The following is a 27787-nucleotide window of genomic DNA, read 5'->3' on the forward strand; positions in this document are numbered from 1 at the left end:
GCAGCACTTGCAACACAAAAAACAGCTTTACACCTCAGTCAGTGTGCAGTGAGCTTTTTTGCATATCTAGCTAAAACAAAAACTATGATTTCCATCTCATTTTATTTGATGTTTTAATGGGAACTTTACAATGTATAAGAACAATGCAATTAATTCACAGTCTATGGTACTGCTAGACGTGGCCTCGTGTTATCAAAAATAGCTCCAAAAGGCTTTACAGAGATGAGTCAAGACACTGAGAAGATATTTACATTTAATACATCAGCTGAATATGAAAATAAATTGTACCAAATGTGTGTAAACCACAGTCAGACATGAGGAATAAATCAATCCCTGTAAAAACAGTCGTTCATAAAGCCACAGAGATAAATCTATAACATCATTCAGAGCCAAGTTTAGCTCAAAGGCGTTCTGCGTTCACAAAAGCTGCTGGAAAAAGGTTAAACCTAGGATTTAAATTTAAGAATAAAACAGCTGCATTACATGATTTCCCTTTGCAGAGGATAGAGGTTCAATGTTCATTATATTCAGCATTTTGGAGAATGTTGCAACCTCGGCCAAGTTTGTCATATACATTAACTCCATATTGCAGTATCTTGTGTAGGTTTTTGATGTTTTGCAGCTCACACACACACAAACGTTTTAGTTTTCGTGTTTTCCACAGTACTCATTCAATATCTGATAGTCGAGTGCCTTTGAATGCAAACAGATGCTGTGCTCAGTCCACATAATGTGACTTTGGCAACCCTCATATCTCCCATGTAAGTTGTTTCGGACAAAACTAACTCCACAGTTATTTCCGGTCTGAAAAAGTGCAGATATATTTGATATAGTTTTACTGGGTTAAAACATGTTTAAATCCTCCTCCACTTCATCTTCCTCCTTTGAGATGTGTATCTTGTCACTGCGATCCATAGGTATACCAAGCTCTTTCTGCAGGGCCACTAGGCTGGCCTGGCTGATGTAGTAGCTAACATTCTGGGATGGCAACAGCTTTTGGAGCTGCTCCAGTTTACGATTGGCCTGGAAAAGAATTACAAAGGACACAAATAGAAAAATTTAGAAAGTAGCACCAAGGATTTGTTTTTTTAAATTGAGTTACATGATGAATCATTACAGCCCTACATTAATGTGATTAGTGTAATCTGACCTATTGAAAAATCTAGAAAAAGAAGACAGTCACCAATTGGAAGTTGCCTTGCTGACAGTGGTGCTCGATAAGGAAACCAAACACATCTCCAATCCTCACAGCAGGGTCCAGCTCTGGCTCCTCCAGCAGGGTTTCACACAGCTGCACCGCCTCGCTGGCATCCTCGATGTACAAACTGTAGACAAATGTGATGAGCTCAAAGCTTCGCAGACAGGTTGACCCGCGCAATAACGAAACATCCATCAAAAACGACCCGTTCTATGATGAAAACTAAAACTTACGGTAAAACTGAAATAATGAAAATGAGTTCATATTCGTACCTGCGTATGTGGACAAACTTCCTGATTAAGGTGATCTTGTGCTGCAGATCAGCCAGTCGCACTTCCTGTTGTCCGCTTGAAGCGTCCTTTGCTTTTGAGAGACACTTTGATGCCTCAGTCAGAGCATCCAGAGCCTTTTCATAGTTCTGGTAATCATCAATCTCCACCTTTTAAATGATAACAAAATAACTTTTTATTGAATCATCAAGATTTATCTATAAATTGTATTTTGCTTGATGTGCTCTGATACTGAGGCAAGCTTTTTTGTTTTTTTTGTTCCAATTATATAATTCAATATAAACGTCAAAACAAACCGGCCAAATGAACTGATATTTTGCTCACCTGAGCACAAGCTTCATAGAAGCCAGCAAGCAGGTCCGGTGCCCTGCCTTTAGTGTAGAAACCAATAATTGTTTTTAAGATATCTGGATCTTTACGCCAGTCTAGAGATTGGAGATAGTTGGCGGCCAAGATGAAAAGCTCTTTCTGACGACTAACATTGGCAAAGAAAACAATTTTCTCTGTGTCGCCTGACTTCAGGAGCGCCCTCATTGCCTGTTAAGAAGAAACAAAATAATTTAAGTTTTTAGAGTCACAATTATTTCATTTCCAGTGTAACAGCATGACGCATACTTTTTTTTTCCCTCAAGGAGACACATTAGGTGTTGCATATGTATCAGGCAAGATACATCCTATGCACAGAATTCCTAATGAGTGTATAGCACATCTGATAATTACCTTGAGTTTGTTGCCAGCCTGTGTGTATTTCTTAGTGGCCAGATGGTAATTGCCCTGCCGCATGCAACAGTCAGCGATCCTCTCCAGCAGCTCCTTGCGGGCCTCTTCGGACATATCCTTCGAATCAGGTACAGTCATTCTCTCGGCCAAATCCTCTGTGATCGTTAGGTTCTGCGTCACGCACAGTTCCAGGGCTTGGTGGTACTGGGTACACAAATGTGGAGACACAAAAGCAGGAGTTAGCACATATGAATGGATTTACGAGCAGACAGGTGATGCTGTGTCGCAGCGGTACCTTCTTGGCTGCTACCAGTAACTCCACTGACTTCTCATACTTGGAATGTGTGCTGAAGAAGTCAGAGCAGCGAGCCAGGAGGGCTGGGTCTGAGCTCTCATTGAGATCCTCTGCGATCATCTCAAGAGCACCAAACTGCTCGGTGGCAAAGGCCAGCTCTAGAGCTCTGGACACATAGCCAGCCTATAAGAAAGAAATGAATAAATATAGCCACAGTTGAAAATCTACTTCACATTGCTTACTTTAAATGTATTTAACAATACCACCACCCCCCCTTGTGGAACGATTTATAATGCATCAATCCATTCACTGGAAAGGAAAAAAAAACACACCTTGTGGTAAAGCGCAACAGCACGATCCAAATGGGAGCCTTTCTCCTCGTAGTAACACGCAGCCTCCATCATGTCCTCTGGGTTACTGAGCAGGGCCAGGTTCATCAGCTGGTCATCCAGGCCGTTCTCCTGATCAGAGAATCACAAGAAAACAACGATGGGAAAAAAGAAAGCAAACAAAAAAAAGAAAAAAAAGTCTTGCTTTATATATAGATATATATTTCTAACTGAGGCTGCTGAAAAACCCTTACTTTACAAAGTCGTATAGCATTATTGTAGGCCTGGGCTCGTGTGTAGAAGTGAACAGCTTGTTTAATATCATGTCCCTCGTAATGCCTGGCCAGGTGGTAAGAAGCTGCTCTGTCTCCCATATTGTTGGCTATCTCTGACGCCTAGGAAATTTCAAAAATGTTATCATATAAAAGAAGAATGTAAATTAGTCAGAATAACAATACTGTTTACAGTGGCTTACAGTGGTACAAGCCTATACATGTTTCCTAAGTACACAAGACACTATATATAAATCAGTAAACTCAACTCTTCAAGATCAAATTCTTTAAAATTACAAGTTTAAAAACTGAGTCACCTTCTGAATGTCCCCCCTGTAGCAGAAGATTCGAACGAGGGAAAGATAATCCTGAGCACACTCGTAGAAATGCAGTGCAGAATCCAGGTCTGCCTGGCTCTCCAGGTACTGGGCCCACCACTTATAGATGCTCCTGAGTTATACATATGGAAGGCCTGGTGTTTAAAAGCATTTCAGATGTTTTTAACCATAAAGGGAGAGCCGGGACTTACTTGTCTTTCATTTTGTTAACATAAATCTCTAGAGATGACGTGTCGTCCTGGAGCATTCTGGGCACTTCAACTCTGTGTGTGTCTGATTTCTCATAGCTGTAACAAAAAGGATAACAATCAGTCACACTTTGTTCCTATTGTATAGTTGTTCTGACACACACAACTACATTACTGACCAAATAATAAATAAGCTTTTGTTTTCCTTACTAAGTGAGGGCCAGTGTCTTGTCGCCCATGGATTCCAGGTATTTGGCATAACTGTAGTACGTGGCGCGCAGGTGGATGCGATCATGAACTTCAGCTGTCTCCAAAGCCTGCTGCCATTTACCAGAAGCCTGATAGAAATTGTTCAGCAGGTCGTAGCGCTGACAGCTTTTGTACAAATTTTCTGCATCCTCCTGTTGGAAGACAGGAAAAGATGATGGAAAGATAAATGCTTTTGGCCCGGAAAGTCCCTTAGTCTGTGCGTGGTACAACTTAAAGGAAGGATGTGTTATTTGTAGCCAAAGCATGTGGCATTTCTGTGAGCTGGATCGCAGGTTTTTTTGTTTTAAAAATGACTAAAATTATCTTCTAGAATGATTTTATAAACTCAAGTTCCTTTTTTTAAAGTTATCTTGTCTTTTTAAATGAAATGTAATCTTTTCTCTTATGGAGTTTTCACATTAAGTTGCAACCTGAACCCAAATACAGAGGAATAACCCTTTTTGCAATTCTTTCTTATAGTCTGGGGCGAAAATAAAAAGATTCTTTAATATCTCACCAGCATGCCCAGCTGAATGGCCAACATCGCAACTTGGGTTTCTGGTTCAGGCTCAGCCTCCGCCTCCTTTAGTGCTTTTGCTGCCCTGGCATTTCCCATATTCCCAAGGCACACGCGTGCCACATCCAGCCGGCGGGTTTTCACACACATCCGTGCCATGTTTTCCCACACCGCTTTACTACAAGAGAAAGGAGAAATGGCTTGTTTGCAAGGATGATGTGTGTGTGGCTCACTGCCTTGGCATTTTAGTATTCAACAGTAAGATCAGTTATACACACATACACAAATAAGTAAATATATACATAGAAAAAAATTAAAAGTTGGTAGGTATTTAATATTTTCCACTTATGTCTGGTTCCATTTAAGCTTATATTTGATAGTTAGACTGAATGCATGTGAATATGGGGACAAACCTGACTTAAGGCTTTAAATGCTTTTATGTCACTAGGGTCAGACTTTTAGTGGTGTAGTATCATTCCAATATCAAACAATGATAATGAATGTCCATCAAACAATCCTGTTTACTGATAAAAGCATAACCTAGAAATTATTACATTTTAAGATGGAGAAGAGGATTTTAAACTCAAAACAGAGGTCATTCTTTATCTTTCCTTTTCTTTTTTCCTTTTCTCTGACGTAAATCAAGTCTTTTACACACACCCCATCCCCCAGTTCAGTTTCAATTCCAAATATAAGATTCCACAGCCATCTGGTCTCTATTTCCATCCCCTCCCTCCTCCTTGCTTTAGCTGATACAGATGTGGGCTGTTTATTAAAGTTAGGCAACAGGAAATACCCCAAATCTTTAGGGGCCTTGCTATAAGAAGTGAGACAAAGTGAAAAAAAGCAATAGTAATAGGTGGCAGCCAAAGTCTTACTGTTTATGGTAATAGAAAACAAAACAGAGGGAGGGAAAAATCTGGGTTATTTAAAAATGTTGAGTAAAAAATCATGTTCACATTACTCTGAGTGGCCAGATTTAGAGAGCCAGAAAAGGAAAGACAAGAGAAGAAACAGGTCTACATTTGGCCTCTCTTCCCATCCTCTTTTCCTCTCAGGAAACACATCCTGTTGCTGGCCGACTGTGGCAGTCACTATGTTTGTTGTACATGAGAGTGGAGACTTTAGCAAACGCCCCCTGGTCTCCAGACAAAAGAATATACCGAACAGTGACGTCTAAGAGGGGGTCTTTTGGACATTCTGTCACATGAACGCACTGGCACAAACACAGGCTCATATTTAAAGTGATCATGAAGGAGGGAGCTGTTTGTTCAGTGCTTGCTACAGCTGCTAAGTGATTCCTCGGATTATGATGAACTGCAACTCCCCTGCATTTCAACTCTGACCGCAAACATTTGCAGAGAAACCGTGTGTGCGCGAGTGAGCAACAGAGAAAAAGAGAGAGTGAGAGGGGGGAAAGATAGAAGGAGGCAAAAGGGGGTGGGCTAGAGGACTTCTTGTTCCAGGCAGGCAGCAGGGGCTCTTCAAGTTGAGAGACAGTCTTGGGTAGTCAAAGCAAAGCCACCTACGAGTCAGCTCCTAGCAACGCTCTCCGAAGAATCTACTTTTGTCATCTGTACTTTTCTGGAAGAAATGTGGCATTTCTGAGAAGAAGAAAAGGAAAGTCGATCTACTGCACACCTAAATAAACCAACTGCAAACCCAGAAGTCTGAAAAGTGCATTAAACAGAGCACTGGAGGGTGGAAAAGCAGAAGATAAAAGTACAAGCAAGGACTGAGATCCAAGAGTCAAGCTGCAGTCAGCCGGAGCCAGTGGAATGGACCTAGGTGCCAGTTGGATCAATCCCGACGTACCCACACTGCTGTCTGAGGAGGAGGGCTGAGGATCTGCTGCAACGACAACCGACTCCTGAATGAGGATGAATGGAGATGTCCTTTAGCTAAGCCCTAAAACAAAACTCTTGCCAAATCACCCAGAGGTGATCTGGGTGAGCTGGGACGACACTAGCTAATAGCTGAAAGAAGAAGGTGGTGGTGGAGGAGGTGGAGAGTAGCCAGGGGGCCCAGAGCACTGCTAGTGCTCCTGGCCCAGAGGAGAGGCGAGGGAGCTGGCAGCCCACTGAGCTCGAACAGGACTCGGAGCAGGGGCACGACGGAGGGGGAGAGGTGGCAGGTGCCGGGCATCACATGGCCTTGCAGAGGCTGGTGGTAGCAGCGGTGGCCGTAGCCCTGCTGTCCCTGGTCCTAAATAATGTGGCAGCCGTCACACCCAGCTGGGTTCTGCAGGCTCTGGAGGACGGCCGAAAGCGCAGTGTGGGACTATGGAAGATGTGCCCCAACGGCGGGGAGAGGGGCCGTGACGACCTCCAGGCTGACAGAAGGGGGCAAGGCACACAGAAGCAATGTGAAAGCATTGGTTGGGGCTCTGAGTATGCAGGCTACCAAGAATCCCGTAGCACTGTCAAATGTAAGTTTTAACTTTACTTTAGATTTTACATTCGACATCACAGCATGCTTATGTCTGCTTTAAAAAAAGTGTCTAACCTTTGTCTTGTTAAACTTGCTGACTGATACATTGGTACATCCTTATAAATAAAAGAAATACACTTAATGCTGCAGATATCGCTGTACTGCAGAGTTTTATATAGTAGTCAGTTTTGTTCGTTTTCATATGAAAACACACCTCTGAAGAATTTCACTGTTGGGGTAAAATTGACATCCATGAATTAAATCCAAGCTCCTAACTTCCAAGTTTATCCAATGTATTCAACCATCCAAAAATCTGTAGCATGTACTCCATAAAACAGCTACATTTTTCAGTCAAAGTCAATGCTACAATGGATTTATATGCTTCTAATAATAAGCTCCAAACTGTCATTCAAGAACAAGTCTGGGAAATGCTGGAAATCCATTGGCCAGCTTTACTGGTCACTGGGCAGCGCTGCCAACTAATGGCAGAAGTGACTTACCATTCATGAAAAAATAGTAATCGTGTCAATGCTCCTGTGCTGGAAGTGTATTTTATAACCCTGTTTCCAAAAAAAACAAAAAAACTGGAATATAGGTCACAAAAGAACAGAACTCCTCCCCCCACAAAACTTCAAAAAACATAACATAACATAGAAACCTTGACAATTTCAGAAAATCTCAGCCAATATAGGAGTTTTATCCTTGCATGATTTCATCATCTGCGGTATAAACTGCCATAAATAAAAGACTCAGATAATCTGGAGAAATCTACATACTTCTAAAATCAAAGTGAACACAGTTTTTGCATCCACAAATAAAAGTTCAAGCTCTAACACGCAAACATAAATTGAACATGAACTGGTATTCATGTAGAGGTTTTACACTCTAACTGACCACTTAATGTATCTACTGGACTGTATGAATACATGAATGTCTTCAAGGGAAATCTGTAGATGGATGTTTCAGGGGTTGTTGTGGCTCAGGAGGTAGAGCAGGTCATCTACTAATTGAAAGGATGATGGTTCATAAGTATGGATGCTTTGCTATCCTTGGCGTGATCACAGTGTGCGTGTGTGTGTAAATCTTAGATAGAAAGCAGTTAGATGAAGAAAAAGGTACTGTGTGAATGGGTGAATGAGACATGCTGTACAAAGCACTTTTAGTGCTCAAATAGAGTAGAAAAGCACTATCTAAGAACAGGTTTATTTACCTTCAGATCAGGGAATGATCAGCTGTATCCCCTGAGTCACATCAACCAGTAAAACAAACACACAAAAAATATATTAATATGTATAAACAAGACTGAGAAACACAGCTGCCTTTTCTGGGAATGATCTTATATGAGATAGATAGAGTCATGGACAGTCTGTCCAGCAGGCTATAGACAAGATCCATCCAGCTCAGTTCCAAAGCATCTGTGATGGTATAGGGATGGAGTAGTACACAAGGCACTGGCAAAGTGCAGAATGTCTGGATACTTGCGTATGCTGCCATCAGGGCAGCGTTTGCTTCTGGGAAGGTTTTGTCTTTTTCAGCAAGACAATGCCAAACCACATTCTGCACGTAATTACAATTCTGCAAGTATAACTGCAGTTCTCCAGAGGAAAAGAGTCCTGAGCATTCCTGGATTCACACACACACACACACACACACACACACACACACACACACACACACACACACACACACACACAAAAACTGAAACAAGACAAACCAGCTCTGAACCACTGTGAAGCTGAAATCCTATATTTACTTTCAAAAGTAGATGAGTTATACTCCACAGTTCAAAAATCCTTCAGTGTTTCAGAAGAAGAGGTGGCCTCTATGTTCTGTGTTGTTTTTGCACAAGATTTTTTTTTTTTTAGAAACCGTGGGTACATTTTAAATAAATTAGTAAATTGGTTTTATGGTGCCTTCAAAAATTCAGACATATAATAAAGCTATCCTTTAAAAACTATTATTGCCATTTAGTTTTTCATGTGTATATTTGACCCTTTTACATCACAGTGCCAGAAATATGACACAACTTTTTCTTCTTGTCCTTCAAGTGCAGTTTAACATGATGCGAGCATGTAACCTGATAGCGACAGTGGCCCTGACTGCAGGTCAGCTGATCTTCCTTCTAGGCCTGATGAAGTTGCCCTTCATCTCACACGAATCCCAGTGGTGGGAAGAAGCCATCGCTGCACTTTTCCAACTAACCAGTAAGTACCAGCATCCCCTCTTTTTAAGTGTTTTGCCATTTGCAAAGATTTAACCAAATCCAAAATTTAGTGCCATAAAATTGGGCTGTAATCACAGCTGGACCTGCACTGGGCAACTTTCCAATACTGAAGATCGACTTCTAAGCCTCAAATGCTGCAGGAAGTTACTGTGAAAAACTTAAGACACTAGCAAATCTCATCCTTTAGGTCTACCTAAGAAAAAGTAAACCCTAATTTAAAAAAAAATAATGCATCATAGACCATATTTTTACTAAATGTGGATACTCATCCATATTTAAATGAAAAGTGGTCACAATAGCGGAAACAAAATCTGACTTGATAAGACTCTCCATCAATTCAGTCAAAATTTCGAAAACGAGAGGAAGATAGAACCTGTACTATCCTCAGGATTAACTGCAATTGGAATTAACTAGCATCTATCCATTGTCGATCCCTCCATCCATCCATCCATCCTCTACTATCGACATTAAGTGTCCCCTAGTATTGACTTGTCCCGGTGCCCCTGCTGAGGAAGTGTGTTGTGCGCTGCGGTCACTCAGCTGCTTGGTTTCTGAGCAGCATGAAGGGGGTCTGCTGTGGGTTTAAATTTAGTCCTAGTCCAAAATCCATGGACCAAAGCTGCAGTGAGCCAGGGAGCGACTGTCGGGCGCCAGGATATCCCTGCTCAGGACGAGGAAATGTCTGTAACTACCTGTTATGCAAACCCCTGAGCTGAAGAAGGAAAAAGAGGGGAGGGGGGAATTAACGGGAAAGACAGTTTTCGACGGGGACTGTGTGTTTGTGTGTGCACTGACAGGAGGGAATATGTGCATATATGCTTGTGTATGTTAAGAGTGTGTTGTGGCGTGATTGTCTGTTTATAGTGAGCTTCGGTAAAGAAATGTCCTTTGGTACTCATGACAGCAGGGTGGGACTTGCCTCACTCTAGATACACTGGCCTAGCTTTTATGTCTGTTTACAAAGTGTCTAAGAGTAGTTGCAAGTAAAGAATCTCCTCTTTATCTTTAGTCTATTCAGGACAAATTCCAGCAGGGCTGATGGCTTTTATCTAAAGACCTTGGTGAGAGGATTGAGGCCCACCCAGTATTACTGCATTTTCCTATATTAGACAACAACACGAGGAACACCTCAGTGGCCAAGAGCTCATCTCACAAAAGAACGATTACCAAAGGCAGCAGCATAATAGATTTGGCATTCTAAAAAGAAATTTACAGCACACACCTACTTCCCTGACATTAAAAAAAATAACACTCTCTGGAAAAATCTGATCTTCCAATTTTACTCTTCTGACACAAAAAGGTTATTATCAAAATGTAATCTTGACCTTAGAAGTTTATCAGTTCATAGTCGTTCATAGGACACGACACAAGAAAAAAAAATCAGATGACAAGTGTCGCTTGTATATACTGAGCTCCTTTGTTTTCTTAAAGACAGATTGCTCCAGAGAACATCTTTAACACATGGACAGCAGATAAAACTACCAAAACTAAGAAAAAAACAGACTAAACATTCGAATTTTGACGACTGGAGCTGAAGTTAACTTGCTACTTCCAGCTGATAGAAATCTTCTGTTTGAGTTTATTACATACATAAAAATAAACTCAACAACTGCTACACTTATATTATTTTCTTCATCATTTCATATTATTCACTTCATATTATTTTCTGATGTTTTTAAAATACACTCCCATATCCACATACACGTAACACGTGTATCAAAGCAACTATCCACTAATATTTGCTACGTGAAAACTCTGTGACATGCAATAAATATGTCTTAAAGGCAGAACAGCATTATTTTAACAGATCAATCCAGACCAAACAGACCTATCTGTTCTAGGCTCGGCAGATGTTTTCACATATTAGAAAATGATATGACTTCCAAATATTATCCTATGAAATATAAATTCAAAATAAAAAAAGGCACATTTCTTTAAGCCTTTTTTTGTATGGATAACAGCAAGATGTTTCTCAAGGTCACAAACAAGGCTTGTTCTTTAGACAAACTAGAAGTCTAAAGCTCCAGTCACACCGGCCTAAAGACTTGTCAGCAACCTCCAAGTACCCACCAGTCACTTGGGAAAAATGTGTATTTCCTGAATACTGCATAGATGTGTCACTAGATGAGAGTAAACTTTGATCTAATGGGTGGGGTAGTTGCACATGTAAGTCAAGAGTCATTAGATATAAGTCAGCAACATTAATCCTACACCATCCTAAGCTTGGCCGTCTCAACCAAATTTCTTGAAAATACATCCAATGTTTATTGTATTAAAGCACTATGAAAAAAAAACTTGGGCCACCTCTTATTTCAAGCCAGGCTTTCTGGTCATTTATTAAAGTGGTCTTCAGCAAAAGTTCTCCATGCTTTCTGAAGCTGAAGTTTTTCTTCAGACATTGTCTGCCTTCCACTCATTTTTACTTCAGTCCTTGCACCAGACCATTTTGTTTGATTGTTTAACGGGCATAAAATAATACTTTTGCACTAATAGGGCGATTCTCAAAGTGCTAAAGGTTTAAAACTTGGCGTATTTTAGCATGGTGAGTCTTTAAAGATTTGTGAAAACTGGACAAACAGAAGACAAAAGAAGAAGTGGCCCATCGACAGCAGATGAACAGCATCTGGAAATCATGGTCTGAACAGATAAAAGAAAAACTTTCAGAAAAGACCTGAAACAGGACCATGAGAATTGCATCTGGCCCTTCAGATGATCCATCTACTGTTTACTGAAGCCTCATGAACAGCAGTGACACCTCAATGGTGCCAGTGGAAGGGAAGGAAGGGAAAGGAATAAATTGATGGCTTTTGCCAAAATACACAAGAACTGAGCTGGAAATCAGTAGAAACAGGTCTGATAGAGTGATGTATCCAAAATTTAAATTTTGGGTCGTTAGAATAGGCTCCAGCCCCCCACAACTCTAATAAGGATAAGCAGGAGAGAATGATGATGGATGGATGGATGGATGGATGGGTTTATATTTCCATCTGCTAAACACGGTGGAGGATCTCTCATGGTTTGAAATGCACACAGAAAAGTCCCATTTTGATCCATCATACAATACCATCTGGAAAGCAAATTCTGTTTTTACCTTATATACTGCATTTCCATGTATATTGGTACGTGGTTCAATAAATAACTGCACCTATTTCCATCGGAAAATATAAAGAAATGATGGTGGCTCAACACTTTTGCACAGCACGTTAATCTGGGCCACAGCGGTAGCCCAACTAAACGAACAACAGACTAACAGTGCCATCCCTAAAACCACAAGAGTAACATGAATAATAAAAATGCCATCCAGTTTGGAGCATTTTTGGAGGTTTGGACAGTTGGACAAATAAACAATTAATCAATTCTAAAAATAACCATCAGATTCAATAATAATGAAGTGACTGAGCCATAATTCCTGGAAATAAAGGCTGAAAAATCCCAAAGAAGACCAAATCATCTGAGTGTAGATAGTTATGCAGGCCTCTACCATTCATTCATTCCCCACTCCCATTTCAGCCCTCCCCCACTGAGTCACTGAATGGGGCTCGCTTCTGAATGAATGGAGGTATTTTTGCCCATCGCTCCCTTTCACTGGAATGTTTTCATTTTCGGACGTGCCAAAATGCTTTACAACTGCAAGTAGAGTGTGAGTGTGTGGAATAACAATATTAAGCTGCATAGAGCCATATCTCAGCAACACTGGCTGGTCCAGACTGAAAGCACAATAGTGGTCTTTTCACCCCGTGAGACAACTCTGGAATGTGTTTTCTGAATGGACACGGCTCTAACGTGACAAATGTCAACACTGCAGATCACATCCCACTAAGAAGCAGGTGATTAGTGAATTTGTACGATCCGTTCACTGATTTTAAACCTGGCTCCAAAATAAGTCACATTTGTGTCTTAAAGTCTGTGGCTCAATAGATTCCTGGTGAGAAGCAAGACATCATGACAACTTCAGTAGGTCACTACTAGCTAAAAGGAAAATGCAGGGCCAAAGGAATTTCCAAGAACCAGTCACATAGCAGCAAGACTCATTAAGATTTTCTCTGTGACACATTGTGTCAGATGTCCAGTAAATGTATTAACCTCGGAGCTCAGGGTGTGGCAAGGAGGCGAGGAAGGAAGGATGGAAAGAGGAAGCAGGGGAAGGAAGCTTGAGAGATAAGTCCCTGCCAGAAAAGAGGTTCACACAGCCCACCCTGGCTGGAAGCTGGAGAGGAGATTATTCATTTTCTTGGATAAGGAGCCAGACAGGTTAAACATGAACAGACATGAGCAAACAGTTACATTCTTACATACACAGTGTAGTGGACACATATTGATATACAGACACAATTATCCACATCCTCATTTAAAACAATGACAACCATCTTACAGTGGAGGTAGAGAAAGAAATATAAATGAACTTCCCTCATTGGTGCCACTGACTGCTTCAGGAAACCGAATGATTCATATCCTAATGCACTAACATCCCTATTTCCAGTGATTATTTTTGGTCCCTGTATTTATACCACTGTGGATGAGGCAGGTTTTTTAGACATGTAGCATTGTTGAACTATATAATGGCTCCAGAGCACACTTGAAGGCATTGAATGAGGAAAACCCCAAGAAGTGTTGCTTTAAGACACACTGTACCTAACTGTAAAGAAGTAGGACAACAGCGGCCATGGAGACAGTGAAAAATGTTGATACAACCAAATAAAGATCAAAGGAACAGCATGAAACTAAAGACTAAGGCTTTATAACTTCGCATGCAAGCAGGAATTCCTCTTTGCTTCAGTCAAGCTCCTGTGAATCAAAGACAGCAGGAGATAAAACATCTCAAAGGCTTTTCCAAGCCTGTATTCATGCTCTGATATTTTTCTGCTATTGAGAACTTTAATCTTGAGATTTCTGAAGTTCTTCCTCAGAGGAAACAGATTTCCCAAATCAAAGGCTGCGCACATAGCTCTGGCCTTCCTGAGCAATACAGTGACTACAGTGATGGGGTCTAAGTGTCAGTATGTGGGATTTTAAAAGCCACAGAGAGACTTCAGTTGTACATTAGGCCAAGCAGTCTCTTTCACTTGGGCTTCTAAATATCAAAGGTAAAAAACAAAAATCGTAACTGTTGTTTTTCTTGGGTTGGCCAGTTCCAGTGAAAGGAAATCTTAATGCTTCAACTTACCAATACATTTCCAAATTTGAGAGAATGGGATTCTTCTACCACTGCAGGTTTCATTTTATTAACTGTTGTAACTAAAATGTCTTAAAACGATCCCAGAGACTCTGTCTCAACCTTACAATTAATTGTCAAAAGTCTCATCTGGTACAACACAACATTGCCAGCTCATGGTCATGCTGACCTCGATCACCTGGTTTGAATGTGCACAGGAGTTGCTAGCATTCCTGTAAACGCTTCATTTCACCAACACAGTGTTTGCACTCTGAGTCTCTCAGTAATTATGTCAAGATGAAACATGACCTTGTCTGTTTTTCCAGTGTGAAACAAGATGCAGCTTGAATAGAAGAGCACCTCATAATTTAAAATAAGAAAAAGCACAAATTGTATTTCACTGGATCCTGATATTGGTAAATAACAGCTGACTGATTTTTCTCTCTCTGCTCCGTTGCAGGTTTTGTTCTGGTTATTGGACTTGTGACCTTCTATAAGATCGGGCCCAACACCCACCTTTCCTACTCCTGCTATATGGACATAGCAGCTTGCCTGCTGGCCACTATGGCTGCGGCTATGCTCATCTGGAACATTTTACACCGCCGTGATGACTGCCTTGCACCTCGAGTTATAATCATCAGTCCCTCACTAGCGTCACCTTTTCACCCACGTCTGGACAATGACTATGTGGAGTCGCCTTGTTGAACTCAGGAGATCTCACATGACACGCCAGTGACAGGACCCTTCATGTTTAACTCCAGCTACGTGACAGTAATGGGACTCTCAAAAGAAGACGACGCTCCTGTGCTCCCACAACAGCTGGACTAACATACGCTTGCAATCGTATTCTATTTCTCCCATTCCAACAATAGAGATATGATAAATATTTTGCTATTTAGTGCACAGTTTTCACATTTTTAACTAAAGTTAATGTATAAAGCAGCCCTAACGTTCCAGGGAAATTCAAATCCTGCATGATTCAATCATGTATTCAAGCCAGAGTAATCTGTTAAGTAAAGAATTTGGATTAGGACTGTCTTTCATAAAACATAATTCATATGAAAAGATCAAGCTGGAACTTGACATATTTTATTAATGGTGCATTTATGAAATGGTCTCCTGCACAATCATAAATTTGAGAAAATGAAAGATGTTGAAATTATAATACTAGAATACCTCATATTTGTGTTCACTAGTTTAAAGTTTATTAAAAAATGTTATGCACATAATAATTATATATGTTACATGTAGGGAACATGCCAGGATAAAAGCTGAAGAGTCTTCAGTTAGCTTTTGGGCCGTGCTTTGCCAAATCAGTGACAATATTTAATTTTTTTTTATAGCCAGTGAGAGATGGCATTTTGAACAAATGAAAGAAGAACACGAGGATATATTATAATGTTCCAAGAATACTTTGAAGCAAGAAAATTTAAAAAAGATAAAAGACAAATAACCCACTAAACAATGTGTATGGATAATTGTGGAATAGTTTTTTTTCAATTGTTAGTAGCTATTTTGCCGATGTACTGCAACTTGTTCAGTTAAGTTCATTTTTCATGATGCTTCCTTTATGATTCTCTCCTTGCTTTGGTACATACTCGATACCTAAATTAATATAATATATATAAAAAATAATACCATAGCGCTATCATAAGTAGTAGTAATGACCATATCATATTTCTGCAAAAAAACCCAGGTTATTTGTGGGACTTCCACATTAAAATAATAATATACCATGTATATCATGTAAATTCAATAAATTTATTGGTAAGTATAATCAAGCAGTGGTTGTTGTCTTTGCTGCTTGGTGCCCAACATCATGACAAAGGCTCATTCATTAAAAGTTTATTTTAATGAATTACCATTTTTCTAGTGACTTTAACCATTTATCAACTGGAAATTCTTTATCAGCAGTTGTCTTCTCATAACATTTAACCAGAAATTACATTAAGAGGAGAAGTGGGACAGAAATGTGTTGAAGAAAAACTAAAGATGACAGTTGTCCTGCCCATGCTCCCAAAGAGCTGATTAATTATCTTAATGTGAAACACATTAGCCAATCATGTCACTGTGTTGAGAGAAAAAAAAAACAATTTTGGGGCAAAGTCAACAAACTTTATTTCTTTTTTAAATTGGATTTGCCTGCTGATTCTTTACAGGATTTTTATTTTTATTCCTCTGTATTCCTCAATATTTGATCCAAGATGGCTGCTTCCAAAACAGATTTGATTTAAAGAGGACATGAAACGCTACACATTTAAAGGCTAATTTACATCACTGAGCCCTGCTCTCAAAAACTGACATAGAACACTGTCTGTGAAGCTGGATTTAAGAAATAAGTGTTTAAAGTCAAAGTTTTAAAAACATGTTTAGCGTCATCTTCTGTTAGTAAGGAATGTGGTTGGTTGGTTGCAGCAAATAGCCCTATATTAGTTTATGTTAGCTAACTAGTGACAGAATCGATAACTCGGAGGAAAATAAGGACACTAAAACTAAAAACCAGTTTAAGGGATCACTTTTGTGCTGCTCCTGGCAGAAAAAATGTGTTTTATGTTAAGAAACTGTCTCTTTAGTAGTAAGTGGCTGTTTGCTGTTTGGCTAACTGCACTCAAAAGGGAAAATCCAGCAGTGAGCTGTAATGTTTGATTTTGTAAAGTAGCGGTCCCCAACCTTTTTTGCGCCACGGACCGGTTTATGCCCGACAATATTTTCACGGACCGGCCTTTAAGGTGTCGCGGATAAATACAACAAAATAAAACCAGTACCAGTATCACAAAAAAATAAGATTTATTCATAACACACGTGAAAAGACCCAGGAAAAAAAGTTAACGATAAAAACAATAACAAAATAACGCTGAAAACCGATAAAAACCCTGAAAACCATACATTTCACACCTGAGCCTCAACTCTCGCGGCCCGGTACCAAACGACTCACGGACCAGTACCGGTCCGAGGCCCGGGGGTTGGGGACCGCTGTTGTAAAGCACTTTATGAATAAGGACTGTGTGGAGGAGAGCTTGTTTGAGTCATCAGACCAACATGCTGTGAAAAAGTGTGGGTTTTTATTTTTGCACAGTTGTGACACCTACATGTTTCAGGTCCATCCATCCATCCATTCACTTCCGCTTATCCTTTTCAGGGTCGCGGGGGGCGCTGGAGCCTATCCCAGCTGTCATAGGGCGAGAGGCGGGGTACACCCTGGACAGGTCGCCAGTCTGTCGCAAGGCTAACACATAGGGACAAACAAACAACCATTCGCACTCACATTCATTTGCACATTCACATGTTTCAGGTCATCAAACAAATTTTAAATCTAGAAAAAGATTTCAGTGATGGTTTCATTTATTAAGGTAAAAAAAATATCCAAACCCTCCTGGCTCTGTGTGCCTTCCTTGTTAATCATGAATGAACTATTTCACTACCCACACCCAGACCTGATTACTGCCAGGCCTGCTGGATCAAGAAATCACTTAAACAGAGCATGTCTGACAAAGTCAAATATGTTAATAAATCTAAAAGCAACACATCATGTCACAATCTAAGGAAACAGCTGAGAAACAAAGTACTTGACATCTATCTTTCTGGAACAGGTTACAAAGACATTTTATAAGGCTCTTGCACTCCAGTGAACCACAGTGAGAGCCATTATCCTGTCGTCCTTCTCTCACCCCAACCGGTCGCAGCAGATGGCCGCCCCTCCCTGTGCCTGGTTCTGCCGGAGGTTTCTTCCTGTTAAAAGGGAGTTTTTCCTTCCCACTGTCGCCAAAGTGCTTGCTCATAGGGGGTCATATGATTGTTGGGTTTTTCTCTGTATCTATGAAGCGCCTTGAGGCGACTTTTGTTGTGATTTGGTGCTATATAAATAAAATAAAATTGAATTGAATTATCCACAAATGGAGAAAAGTTGAAACAGAGGTGAACCTTCCCAGTAGCGGCCGGTATGCCAAAATTACGACTCATCCAGGAGGTCACAAAGGAACCCAGAACAACATCTAAAAAACTGCGAGGGTCACTTGCTTTGGTTAAGGTGAGAGTTCATTATTCAACAATAAGAAAGAGACTGCTGACGTAAAACTAACACAAAGAATCTCATACTAATAGTCAAATATGGAGGTGGTAGTGTGACGATAGTACCATGCTCTCGACCAGATAATCCAGAAGGAGAATGTCCGTCATCAGTTCATCACACAAAAATCAAGCTCACTCTGGTAATGCAGCAGGACAATGATCCAAAACACACCAGCAAGTCCTGGTGCGTCACTCCTCTAAACAGCTCACAAAAATCAAAATGAAGGTTTTGGCCTAATCAAACTTAAATCTAATTGAGATGCTTTAGCCTGACCTTAAACAGGCTGTTCATGGTTAAAAAGCCTCCAATATGAATTAAAAATAGTTTTGCAAAGAGTGGGCCAAAATTCCTCCCCAGCGATGTGAAGCACTTTTTGCCAGTTTCTCCAAATGCCCGATTGCAGTTCTTGCTGCCAAGGGTGGCACAGTTATTAGGTTTAGGGGGAAATTACCTCTTCACAGGTCATTGGGTAAGTTTGGAAAGTTTTTGTCCCTTAAAATATTAAACCACCATTTTAAAGCAGCATTTTATATTTACTCAGGTTATCTTTGTCTAATGAATGAACTAAAACATGTAATTGTGACAAATATAGAAAAAACTACGATAAAGGGGGGGGGCACTTTCTCATAGTACTATACGCGTACAGCTGCATCACAGCTGTTGAACCCCGAAACCATGTCCAGCAGTTATATCTCAGCAAATCCAAAACAACCTAGTCTCAGAGTAACTTCCAGTTGTACTATTATAATAAGGAACTTGACTCTAGCCTGAAGCATCAAAGGATGGTACAAAAAGTACTGAATGACGATATCAGTTCCTTGGAGAATGAAAACCTCACAGGGAAGAACAACTAAAATTAGCTCATTCTTTCCAGTGACAACTGGCTTAAATGGGGGTCATGAGGGTCAAATGTATCACACCAGTCTCAGCCTGAACACCTTCTTGAGTCATTTAATTCCAAGGAAAGTTTGGCTCTAAAGAATAAATTCAAAAGAAAAAGACTGTAACAGACTGCTTGCATAAGTGTGGGAAGATAATCTTGTAGCAGCATGTCACTTAAAAGTCAAGGACAATGTGAATGAGAGGAAGCAGCACAGTGTGCACTGAGTAAGACATCCCAACCTGGATGTGACACACTGCTTTTAACGGCAGGAGGAACTTTGATACTGACAACATCACCTTCAAAGTGTGTTACATGTTTTATATCTCATCCGTGGATACTGTGGGTTTCATTATCAGAGGGAGGAAGGGCCTTTTATAGTGCACATTGATGCAGCTGTGACTCAGGTGATCTCACCTTTTAATGCACACATGTCAAACAGGCATATTGCCTCTAGTGTTTCCACCAGATATTTCCTCAAAATAAATCTACTACATCTGAATGAATTCTGGTTCACGAGCTAGAGTCAGATTTAAATATGAGACCCTTTGTTAATTCAGACCTGCATCATAGAGACAAGTCCCTGAAGATACAGGTTAGTACTGCAGGAAATGCATAATTCTGTGGGTGGAGATATGCGGGAATCATACACAATACAAATCTTCAAAAAAAAAATATGCGCAGCAGTAAAAATAGCCTTCAATGAGGAACCAAGTAAACCTGTCATCATGCCTATTAAACAGTTTGGAATATCCGGCCAATGGTGTAAGCTGTTTTCCCATTTGTTTGTTTTTATGCTATTTTCCCATTTGGGTAATGTTTGTACGTGCGAAAGCAACGCTACAGCAGAATTGTTCCCTGGATCACGTACTCCCCTAAAGATAATATCAGATCATCGCTGATATCACATAAATTTCTCAAAGACGCACACACACTTGCAGGAACTAACACACACATCCTTTTAGTGACCTGATTTAATGTTTGTAAGAATGGAAAAGGGGCACTCGCTTTGGACCAAACTGGCAGGGGGACCTCGAACGTGTGTGTGTGTGTGTGTGTGTGTGTGTGTGTGTGTGTGTGTGTGTGTGTGTGTGTGTGTGTGTGTGTGTGTGAGATTTAATGTTTAGAAAAGTACATCCCCTCAGAACACACCCGCACACTAACAGAAACAGTCACACATATACACACTGAAGAGTTCCTTCCCTCAACAGAGACACACAAAAAACCCTTAATCATGTCCTGTGTTTTTAATCTAATTTATGTACAGTGAGTTATTTTAAAGGATCCATATAGAGATTTCAAATTGAAAGATCATTGGTGTGTCATCACTTTTCGTTGCCAGGTGTTTAATTACAAAGGCTCTCATTGCTTAGGACTAACAGTATTAATGATGGACGTCGTTTCTGGGACTGAAAAATTAAGGCTAATGTACTTTAAACCTCTATTTATTGTAATTGTCAGCAAGGACCAACGATAGAAACCCAATTGAAAAAAACTTTTTTCAAGCCAAATTTCAGGTTAAGTATCTCAAAAGTAACTCAAACTTCTGAATAAATAAAGTAATTTTTAGTTACTGAGTCAGAATTTTCAAATAATTTTGATATGCTCCCGTGGTTTCTGTGGACATCAATAAATACTCTGCTTTTAGCAACTCAGGTCATACTGAATAAAACATTAAGCTCATTTTGTAAATTATACTTATCATTAGAGTCAGAAAGAAAGATTGACCTGTGCATGCTCATTGGCCAATGACTTGACGATCACAAGTTGTTAACGAATGAGAGTGCGGTGTGCTTGACAGTCAGATCCACCTCTCAACTGTCATGTAAGGTTATAAAACGCCAAAATGGTGACGATGAAAACTCTCAGCTCATAACCAGGCAGCACCTACCAACAGGTAATGACACAGACACCTACATCCATCCTTTATACCCTGTATGTTTTTAGAGGCAAGACAAATTTTGAAAATATTGAAAAAGCAGGGACAGTTTCTTCATGAGACTTTAAGAGAGCATAGCACACTAAAGGTTACAGAGCTATTGTAAGAGTTTGACCTTAACAGTCAAAGGTGCTGAGTAAAATGAGATTAAATGAAAATCAACAGTTTGTTGTAGCTCTCCCACTGCAGAGCATTGGAAAGCATTCCAAGAACTGTCAAGGTTGTGTTAACAATGCTACCCCCTGTGTGCTGTGTGCTTTGTCTTTGAACTAAAGCCCCTGTGGAAACAATTAGTGGATTGGTGGGGATGTGATGACGGTTATCAAACAGAAGCAAATACCATGCTCCATGCCTCCTCTATTAGCAAATACCACTGAGAAAGACACATGCATCTGTGATGTAAACATACCTCTTGATGAGCTTTATAGACTTAAAGGCTTCATCCATGTCACCGATAGTCAGGTAGAAGCTGAAGTTGAGCATGGCGTCACGAGTGGCCTTCTCACAGTTCTCCAGACCTACAAAGTCTCTAAGAGCTTTCCGGGACACCATATGAGGGACCTGGGAGGGCGTCCCTGTCGTTGGCTGGGTTCGATATGACGATGCCGAAACCTCTATTAACCCTTGATCCTTCTCACCTGGCTGGTAAAAATATGTAGCAGTAAGATCAGCACCCACATGATTCAGACCCACTCGTAATAAGCATGTTGTGAAGTGAGAACTTAAAAATAAAATAAATGTGAAATACAAAGGGGAACAATGAGCACTAGAGACTGAGTAGGAGGGATCACAAAACATGTCTACCGTACTTATTAAGTGTTTTTTTAGCTGTGCACAATTAGAGTTGTAGATATTCCACAGATGCACTTGTGCTGGCTGGAGTTTTCATGTTTTCTTATATGGAACGCAAGGCACACACAATCACAGCACAACAAAGAAAACTGAGGCTTTCTGAACGAACCGTACAGAGCAGACACTTACTTCAGGCAGAAATACATCACCCCTCCGAAATAATAGCTGGGGGTGTATTGGACCAAACACAGAGTTGCACATAAGAATAATGACAAGCATAAATAAAAAGACACATGATACATGACACAAAAAAATTAAGCAACAGATTTATATGTGGATCACCCCAGCTAAATGGAGAACACACACAGGCTCAGTCCTCACCTTGCAGCTATAATAATAGTAGGGCACATCCAGAGCGAGGAGCGCCTGCATGCCTGGAGGTCTAGGGGAGCAGTCCTGCAGGAGGAGCCCATGCTCCTGTGTGCAGAAGAGGGTCACCACCAACACATCCACCTAAGTGAAAGGAAGCCATCATACTTTTTAACTACCCCTTAGTTATTACTATATTACAGTGTTTAGGAGTGGTCTTTACCATATCCAAGGAACTATTTAATATGGATTCAGAGCTGACTGGCACAGTCTCGCAGACAAAAAGACGAGGTTCACTCTCATCCCAAAAATGAGACACAGGAGAGTGACCGCTGAGCGACCACTGCTGCCTGGAAAACAGAACAGAGTGAGCACAGGATGTAATCAAAGGGGGAAAAAGGTAATATGCACGAACACAATAAAAACAGACGAAAGCTACTTTGGTTACTTTTCACTTTCTTCTTCCTGTGAGATACCACTAGAAGGTCTGCCAGTGAAGAAGTCAAAGTGTGTCACAGTGTCCATCTCAACATCATAAAAGTACACTTTGTGATCAGGTCGCCCATTCACCTGAGAGGAAATAATCTCGCACAGTTCATTTAAGTTAAATATGCACAGTTTGATATAAAGACATTACATTTCCAATATGAAATAGAAGCAAGGTTTGATGTGCTCACAGTACACTCACCTGAGAGATTAGGATGCTGACTTGGCTCCCATTAGCATTACATTTAACTGACCTTAGTGCTCCCAGATTGGGAATCTGGTCAGCTAGGTTCTTGGTGCTGCAGTGAGCTTTGGCATCTCTATAAGGACAAAGAACATGTTGATAAAGATTCAATAAAAAAAGCACAGAGGCTTCTTTTTAAATTGTTTTAACCAGGATAACATCCACGTGAATGCCAACCTTCTGGAGAGGTCGAACACTCTGATGTTTGCCGTGTCTGTGCCCACCACCAGATAGGACTGGCGCACATTGAGTAGTACAGGGTTTCCCTCTGCCTTGGAGAAGGTTAAAAGCTGCTTCACTGTGCCCTGAAAGCAATACCCAAGATCAAATATGTTTACATTCTTTAAAATCCACTCTGACTTAACGTCAGCTGATAAGCTGTCTCATATTTGTGTTTATATAAATATATGAGGCAAACAGACCTGAGGTGTGCGGATTTGTACCCGGTTTGGTTCTACAGTGTAAAGATTCTCGCCGTGTACAGCCACCACGTGCGAATCACAAGGAAATGATCCTGGGAATTAGAAAGACGTAAGGCAGAGAAAGCAGATGTGGTGAAATTAAAGGTGGAAACCGCGCTGTTTACTGTTTTTTCAGTGAGTGCTGTACCTGTATTGCGCAGACTTGTCCCTGAAAGCTCATACACAGTGACCTGCTTGCCATTCCAGACCGTCACTGAGTCCTGACAGTGTGACAAAAAGAAAGTTATGTTGACATGACAGCAGTTTAAACTTCTGCTTGTCACCAACAGGAATACTTTGTGAAAGCCTTCATCTCTACCCTTACCTTAGTAACACACACCCCTCTGACATGTATGTCAGACTGCAGAGAAAAGTGCAGACCTGTGTGGAACTGAGTGATGTTGAGCTGTGTTGGGGAAAGCTGCACTGCTGCCACCTGGTGGCTGAAGTGGGCTGACATCACATGCTCACAGAGGATCAGAACTGTGTTTGAATTGTTTGCCGCCAGGAGATTCAGGTTGGAGCCCCACTGAAGGATAGATCAAAGTGGAATTTCTAAACAGAACACTACAGATGGTTTGTGACATAATCATTAAAAAAATTATGTAATGTAATCGAAACACCCCTAACCCATGCATGTTTGGATTGTGGGAGGAAGACAAAGTATCTGTTCAGAGTACTGTACTGGTTAGTTTAACTGATGACTCTTCATTGGCATGACATCTGGGATAGACCTGGAGTGGTAGAACATGGATGGAACGAAAGTAATGTACTAATGCTGGTCAAGACATTACCTGTAGCTGAGTGACATTTCCTCCAATTTCTGTTGGTGTCTGCAGTTTCCACTGGGGCTTAGTGTCACCTCTACTGCTACCCGACTGCACCACCATCCTCCACATTGCTATGCGTCCATTGGTGGTGCCAGCTGCTAGGATTTCTGAGTGTTGCAGAATTTTTAAAAAATAGTTTTTTTTTAACCTATGCATTTGGAAACATTCAGGAATATGGTGATGGGAAAGAAAAAGCTTCTTTTCATTTACAATTCTGTGAAAACTTTTACCTTTGCCTGCACAGTATGAAACACAGTTGATCATCTCTCCCCTCTCATATCCCAGAGTCTCATCAAGAGACAAAACATAGTTGTCATCTCTTTCCAGATCCCACAGCCTAAAATATTCAACAGGGACATTATTACTCAAGTTTGAAATTTACATGTTTTTTTTCTCAGTGTGTATATACTGACCTGATGACCTGCTCCCCGGATGCAGTGATGAGGAGGCCATCTTCTGTCCACACAACGTCTACATTCTGCCCGGATTTGCTGCTCAACTTACCCTGTCACAAAAAAAGTCACGCATTACTCCACACTGATCTTTAGTCCTGGCACAGAATATAAAAAGGGCACACATATTCAAGTATATTAATAATTAAAGTAACTGAGATTGATCATTCATGTTGATATTACTGGTTAATATATATTTTTAAAAAAATCTTTCTGTATACCTTCATAATCTCCTGTGCTCCACCCTCAGGTCCGAGAGCATACTGTGACAGCATGAGGTTCTCTGTGATCACTGCGAGGGCCTCTGTCTTCTCAATGTAGAGAAGTTTCTTGATGGAGCCCTCCACACTGAGAAGGACACTCGTCTTACAATACTCATCCACACTATGGACTTTACCTATATGCATAAGACATGGGATTAAAGATGAAATAAGTGGAATATCTGACAGCTCAAACCACAAAGTGTTCATATTTATTAAAGATCAGACTGGATTCTGGATCAATAGCATTATAGCTTGTTGTATTTTCCCCTTTCTGGAGACTCCCACAGGATTACTGCTTCACAGAGGCAAAATACACTTTTGATATAATTTTCAACAAGTCTGCTGGATTAATCAGACTTTCTAAAACCATGAATACTTTTCTCATACTGTTCTTCGTAACTGTTCAAAAATAAAGCAAAGTATCATCAATGCAATTTACAGAACAAACAAATAAAATAAACAGCCTTTATACATTGAGGGCTGTGACTGCAGAAGACTGCTGGCCTCAGACAAAATTATACAAGGCAATGAAAAAACAAATTGTGTCTTAAAGAAAGTATGGTCAAATGCATTGAAAATAACAAATGATTTAATTTTCCAAACTCCAACAGGAATCACAAACTCCTACCATCTGCAGTGCAGATAAAGAATCCAAGTCCCTCCTGTGGCCCCATCTTCAGAGGTGCCCCCTTCCAGCTAAACTTGTCCAGCGCACGCTCATCTCCTCTCACAGATGCTCGAGCTAGCATTGCCACATCACTATAATAAAATACAAAAAATAGTATTTGATTAAAAAAATGTCATACTCTTCCACTTGATATGGGACTTCGAAGGCTGCTTACTCTCCAGGTGTGGACGGTCTGAAGATGCAGCAAGTTAAAGGTTTCTTGTATTCATGTTTTACAAGGTGGTTTCCATGAAGTCTCCCTCTCGCATCCACCTTCCATACTGCCAAAGCTCCAGACTGTCAATAACAATAATAACAGTAATAGTTAACAGTTAATTTGCCTAGCACTTTCAAAACAGTTACAAAGTGTGTTAAAGAACACAATAAAATCTTAGTTAAAAACACAAAAGAAAAGTTCAAAGAGTTAAAACACGAAACGGTTTGTTTTCTTTTTGCATTGAGCCAGGCTGCACGGACAGCTAAGAGTGTCTGATGTGCAGAATGCAGGCAGTGACTTGGTTCATAAAAAGTGACCAAATCTGTAACATGTAAGGCTTGTACCCATGTATCGTATACCCAAAAGGTTGTGAGGAGGAGAATGATGATTTATTTCTTTGAATTTGTTATAAGTCTGGCAGCTGAGATTTAAATGAGCTGGAGGTGAAAGATGGACTTCTGGCTGAGATCCCAGTAGAAGGAATTACAATTATTCAAACACAATGAGATAAAAGGATGTATGACTTTTTTCAATGTCCACTTCAGATTAAAAAAAACAAAACAATCTTCTGCGGTAAAAAAATGACACTAAAGGTATGCTGTACACACTTTGAAAAACAAAGGTTAGGTAGTTTCCAGTCTGTGTTCACGCCATGTCGGTAACAATCTCAGGGAAGCAATTGTTGCTTCGATCAATCTGGAAAGGGTTATCAGGCCATTTTTAAATAAGTCCATCATTTTACAGTGAGTGCATACCCAGAAAAAATAAGTGATTATATCTTATTAAAACTGATCCATCATTCATGAAAACATCAGCATGTAAAAGACAATAACGTCCTGGCATATATTATTATATTACATAATAATATATGCCAGGACGTTATTGCAAAAAACTCACCTCATCACCAGTTACCAAGCGGCTGCCAAAGCTGCTCCACTCCAGCAGTTTGATGGTGGTTGTATGTACACCGGGCAAGACTGTTTGATCTCCAGGGGGGTGTGTCAGCAGCACTACTTCTCCATTATCCCAGCCTACCGCTAAAACTGGCTTTGTTGGATGCCAGCGCAGCCCTGTGGGCTGGTGAGGACGAACTACATGGCAGCTCTCCACATACTCCCCCTGAACATGAACCAGATAGGTGTGACGATATTTGTGTGTGTCAATATGAGAGAAATGTTACATACTTTTATGTCCGAGGTTACCTGCTGCAGATACAGGTCTACTTTTCCACCGGTGGCAGGACTGCTTGAGGCCACAGCCAATATAGGAAGACTTGAGTGCCAGGTCAACTGAAAGGGTACATCACTGCTATCAGAAGCCTCAATGCGGTGATCAAAATAGACCGCCATATCTCCCGTGTACTTCTCTATATTAAAAAAAGAGAGACAAAAGACAAAAGATGGATTCCTCTGTTTGTTAAGCTTTGGAAAAAAAATTACAAGTTAGCCCTAAAATGTAGAGTCAAGTATCATTCTCTGCTTTAGGTTGCTGTGTGTTTGTTTTAGTTTTTTTGGAGTTGACATGGCTAGTTCATTAATGGATACATGCAGACAGTAAACAATGCAGACCTAAGTGAAGCTATAAGTTCACCGTAATACTTGACAAAACCGGCTGATACTGTAGCATTACAGGAGATAGCAGCATCACTGGAAAGACGATAAATCCAAAATAGCTTCAACTAGCAGCTAACATTAGCTAAGCCAGATAAGCTAGTCAAAGTTAGCATTTATGGCTGGCCCTCGCTAACGTTCAACGAAGTCAGTCATCTTGTCGAAACCCACCTCAGCTCACTTTCTTCTAAAGTGACGCCAACTTATCTGTAGAGACTGAAAAGGGCTTCAGACATCGACAGTTACTTCCAGTGTTGTCGCGTAGCCTCTGGTGTGAGCGTAAAGCGTCTCTCCCAGTTGCCCCTG

General features: G+C 40.5%; 2 protein-coding genes across 3 annotated transcripts; one reads left to right on the plus strand and one right to left on the minus strand.

Moving 5' to 3' along the window:
• Positions 1-85: 85 nt before the first annotated feature.
• On the minus strand, positions 86-27787 carry ift140 (intraflagellar transport 140 homolog (Chlamydomonas)). 2 transcript variants are annotated; one of them, XM_085465996.1, is made up of 30 exons: positions 27653-27787; positions 27074-27237; positions 26769-26990; positions 25830-25951; positions 25616-25746; positions 24946-25121; positions 24686-24777; positions 24503-24609; positions 24237-24379; positions 23768-23971; positions 23591-23663; positions 23404-23495; positions 23159-23286; positions 22940-23057; positions 22700-22821; positions 22475-22601; positions 22264-22395; positions 21500-21732; positions 4397-4574; positions 3841-4031; positions 3634-3729; positions 3422-3554; positions 3087-3227; positions 2836-2964; positions 2504-2686; positions 2209-2412; positions 1813-2025; positions 1471-1637; positions 1184-1325; positions 86-1023 (listed from the first exon to the last, which is right to left on the minus strand). In XM_085465996.1, exons 2-30 carry the CDS (start codon positions 27218-27220, stop codon positions 844-846), a joined length of 4326 nt encoding a protein of 1441 aa, XP_085322122.1. In that variant the 5' UTR covers positions 27221-27237; positions 27653-27787; the 3' UTR covers positions 86-843. The 2 variants fall into 2 exon arrangements, with proteins under 2 accessions (XP_085322122.1, XP_085322123.1); XM_085465997.1 differs by lacking the exon at positions 26769-26990 and having other exon boundaries at positions 27056-27237.
• On the plus strand, positions 5596-16203 carry tmem204 (transmembrane protein 204). The gene is made up of 3 exons (XM_085465995.1): positions 5596-6824; positions 8875-9030; positions 14663-16203. Exons 1-3 carry the CDS (start codon positions 6545-6547, stop codon positions 14905-14907), a joined length of 681 nt encoding a protein of 226 aa, XP_085322121.1. The 5' UTR covers positions 5596-6544; the 3' UTR covers positions 14908-16203.

The sequence above is a fragment of the Copadichromis virginalis genome, linkage group LG8 (genome assembly GCF_057382275.1).
Source record: "Copadichromis virginalis isolate Kocher_CV1m ecotype Utaka linkage group LG8, C_Virginalis_male_GT1.1, whole genome shotgun sequence".
NCBI lineage: Eukaryota > Metazoa > Chordata > Actinopteri > Cichliformes > Cichlidae > Copadichromis > Copadichromis virginalis.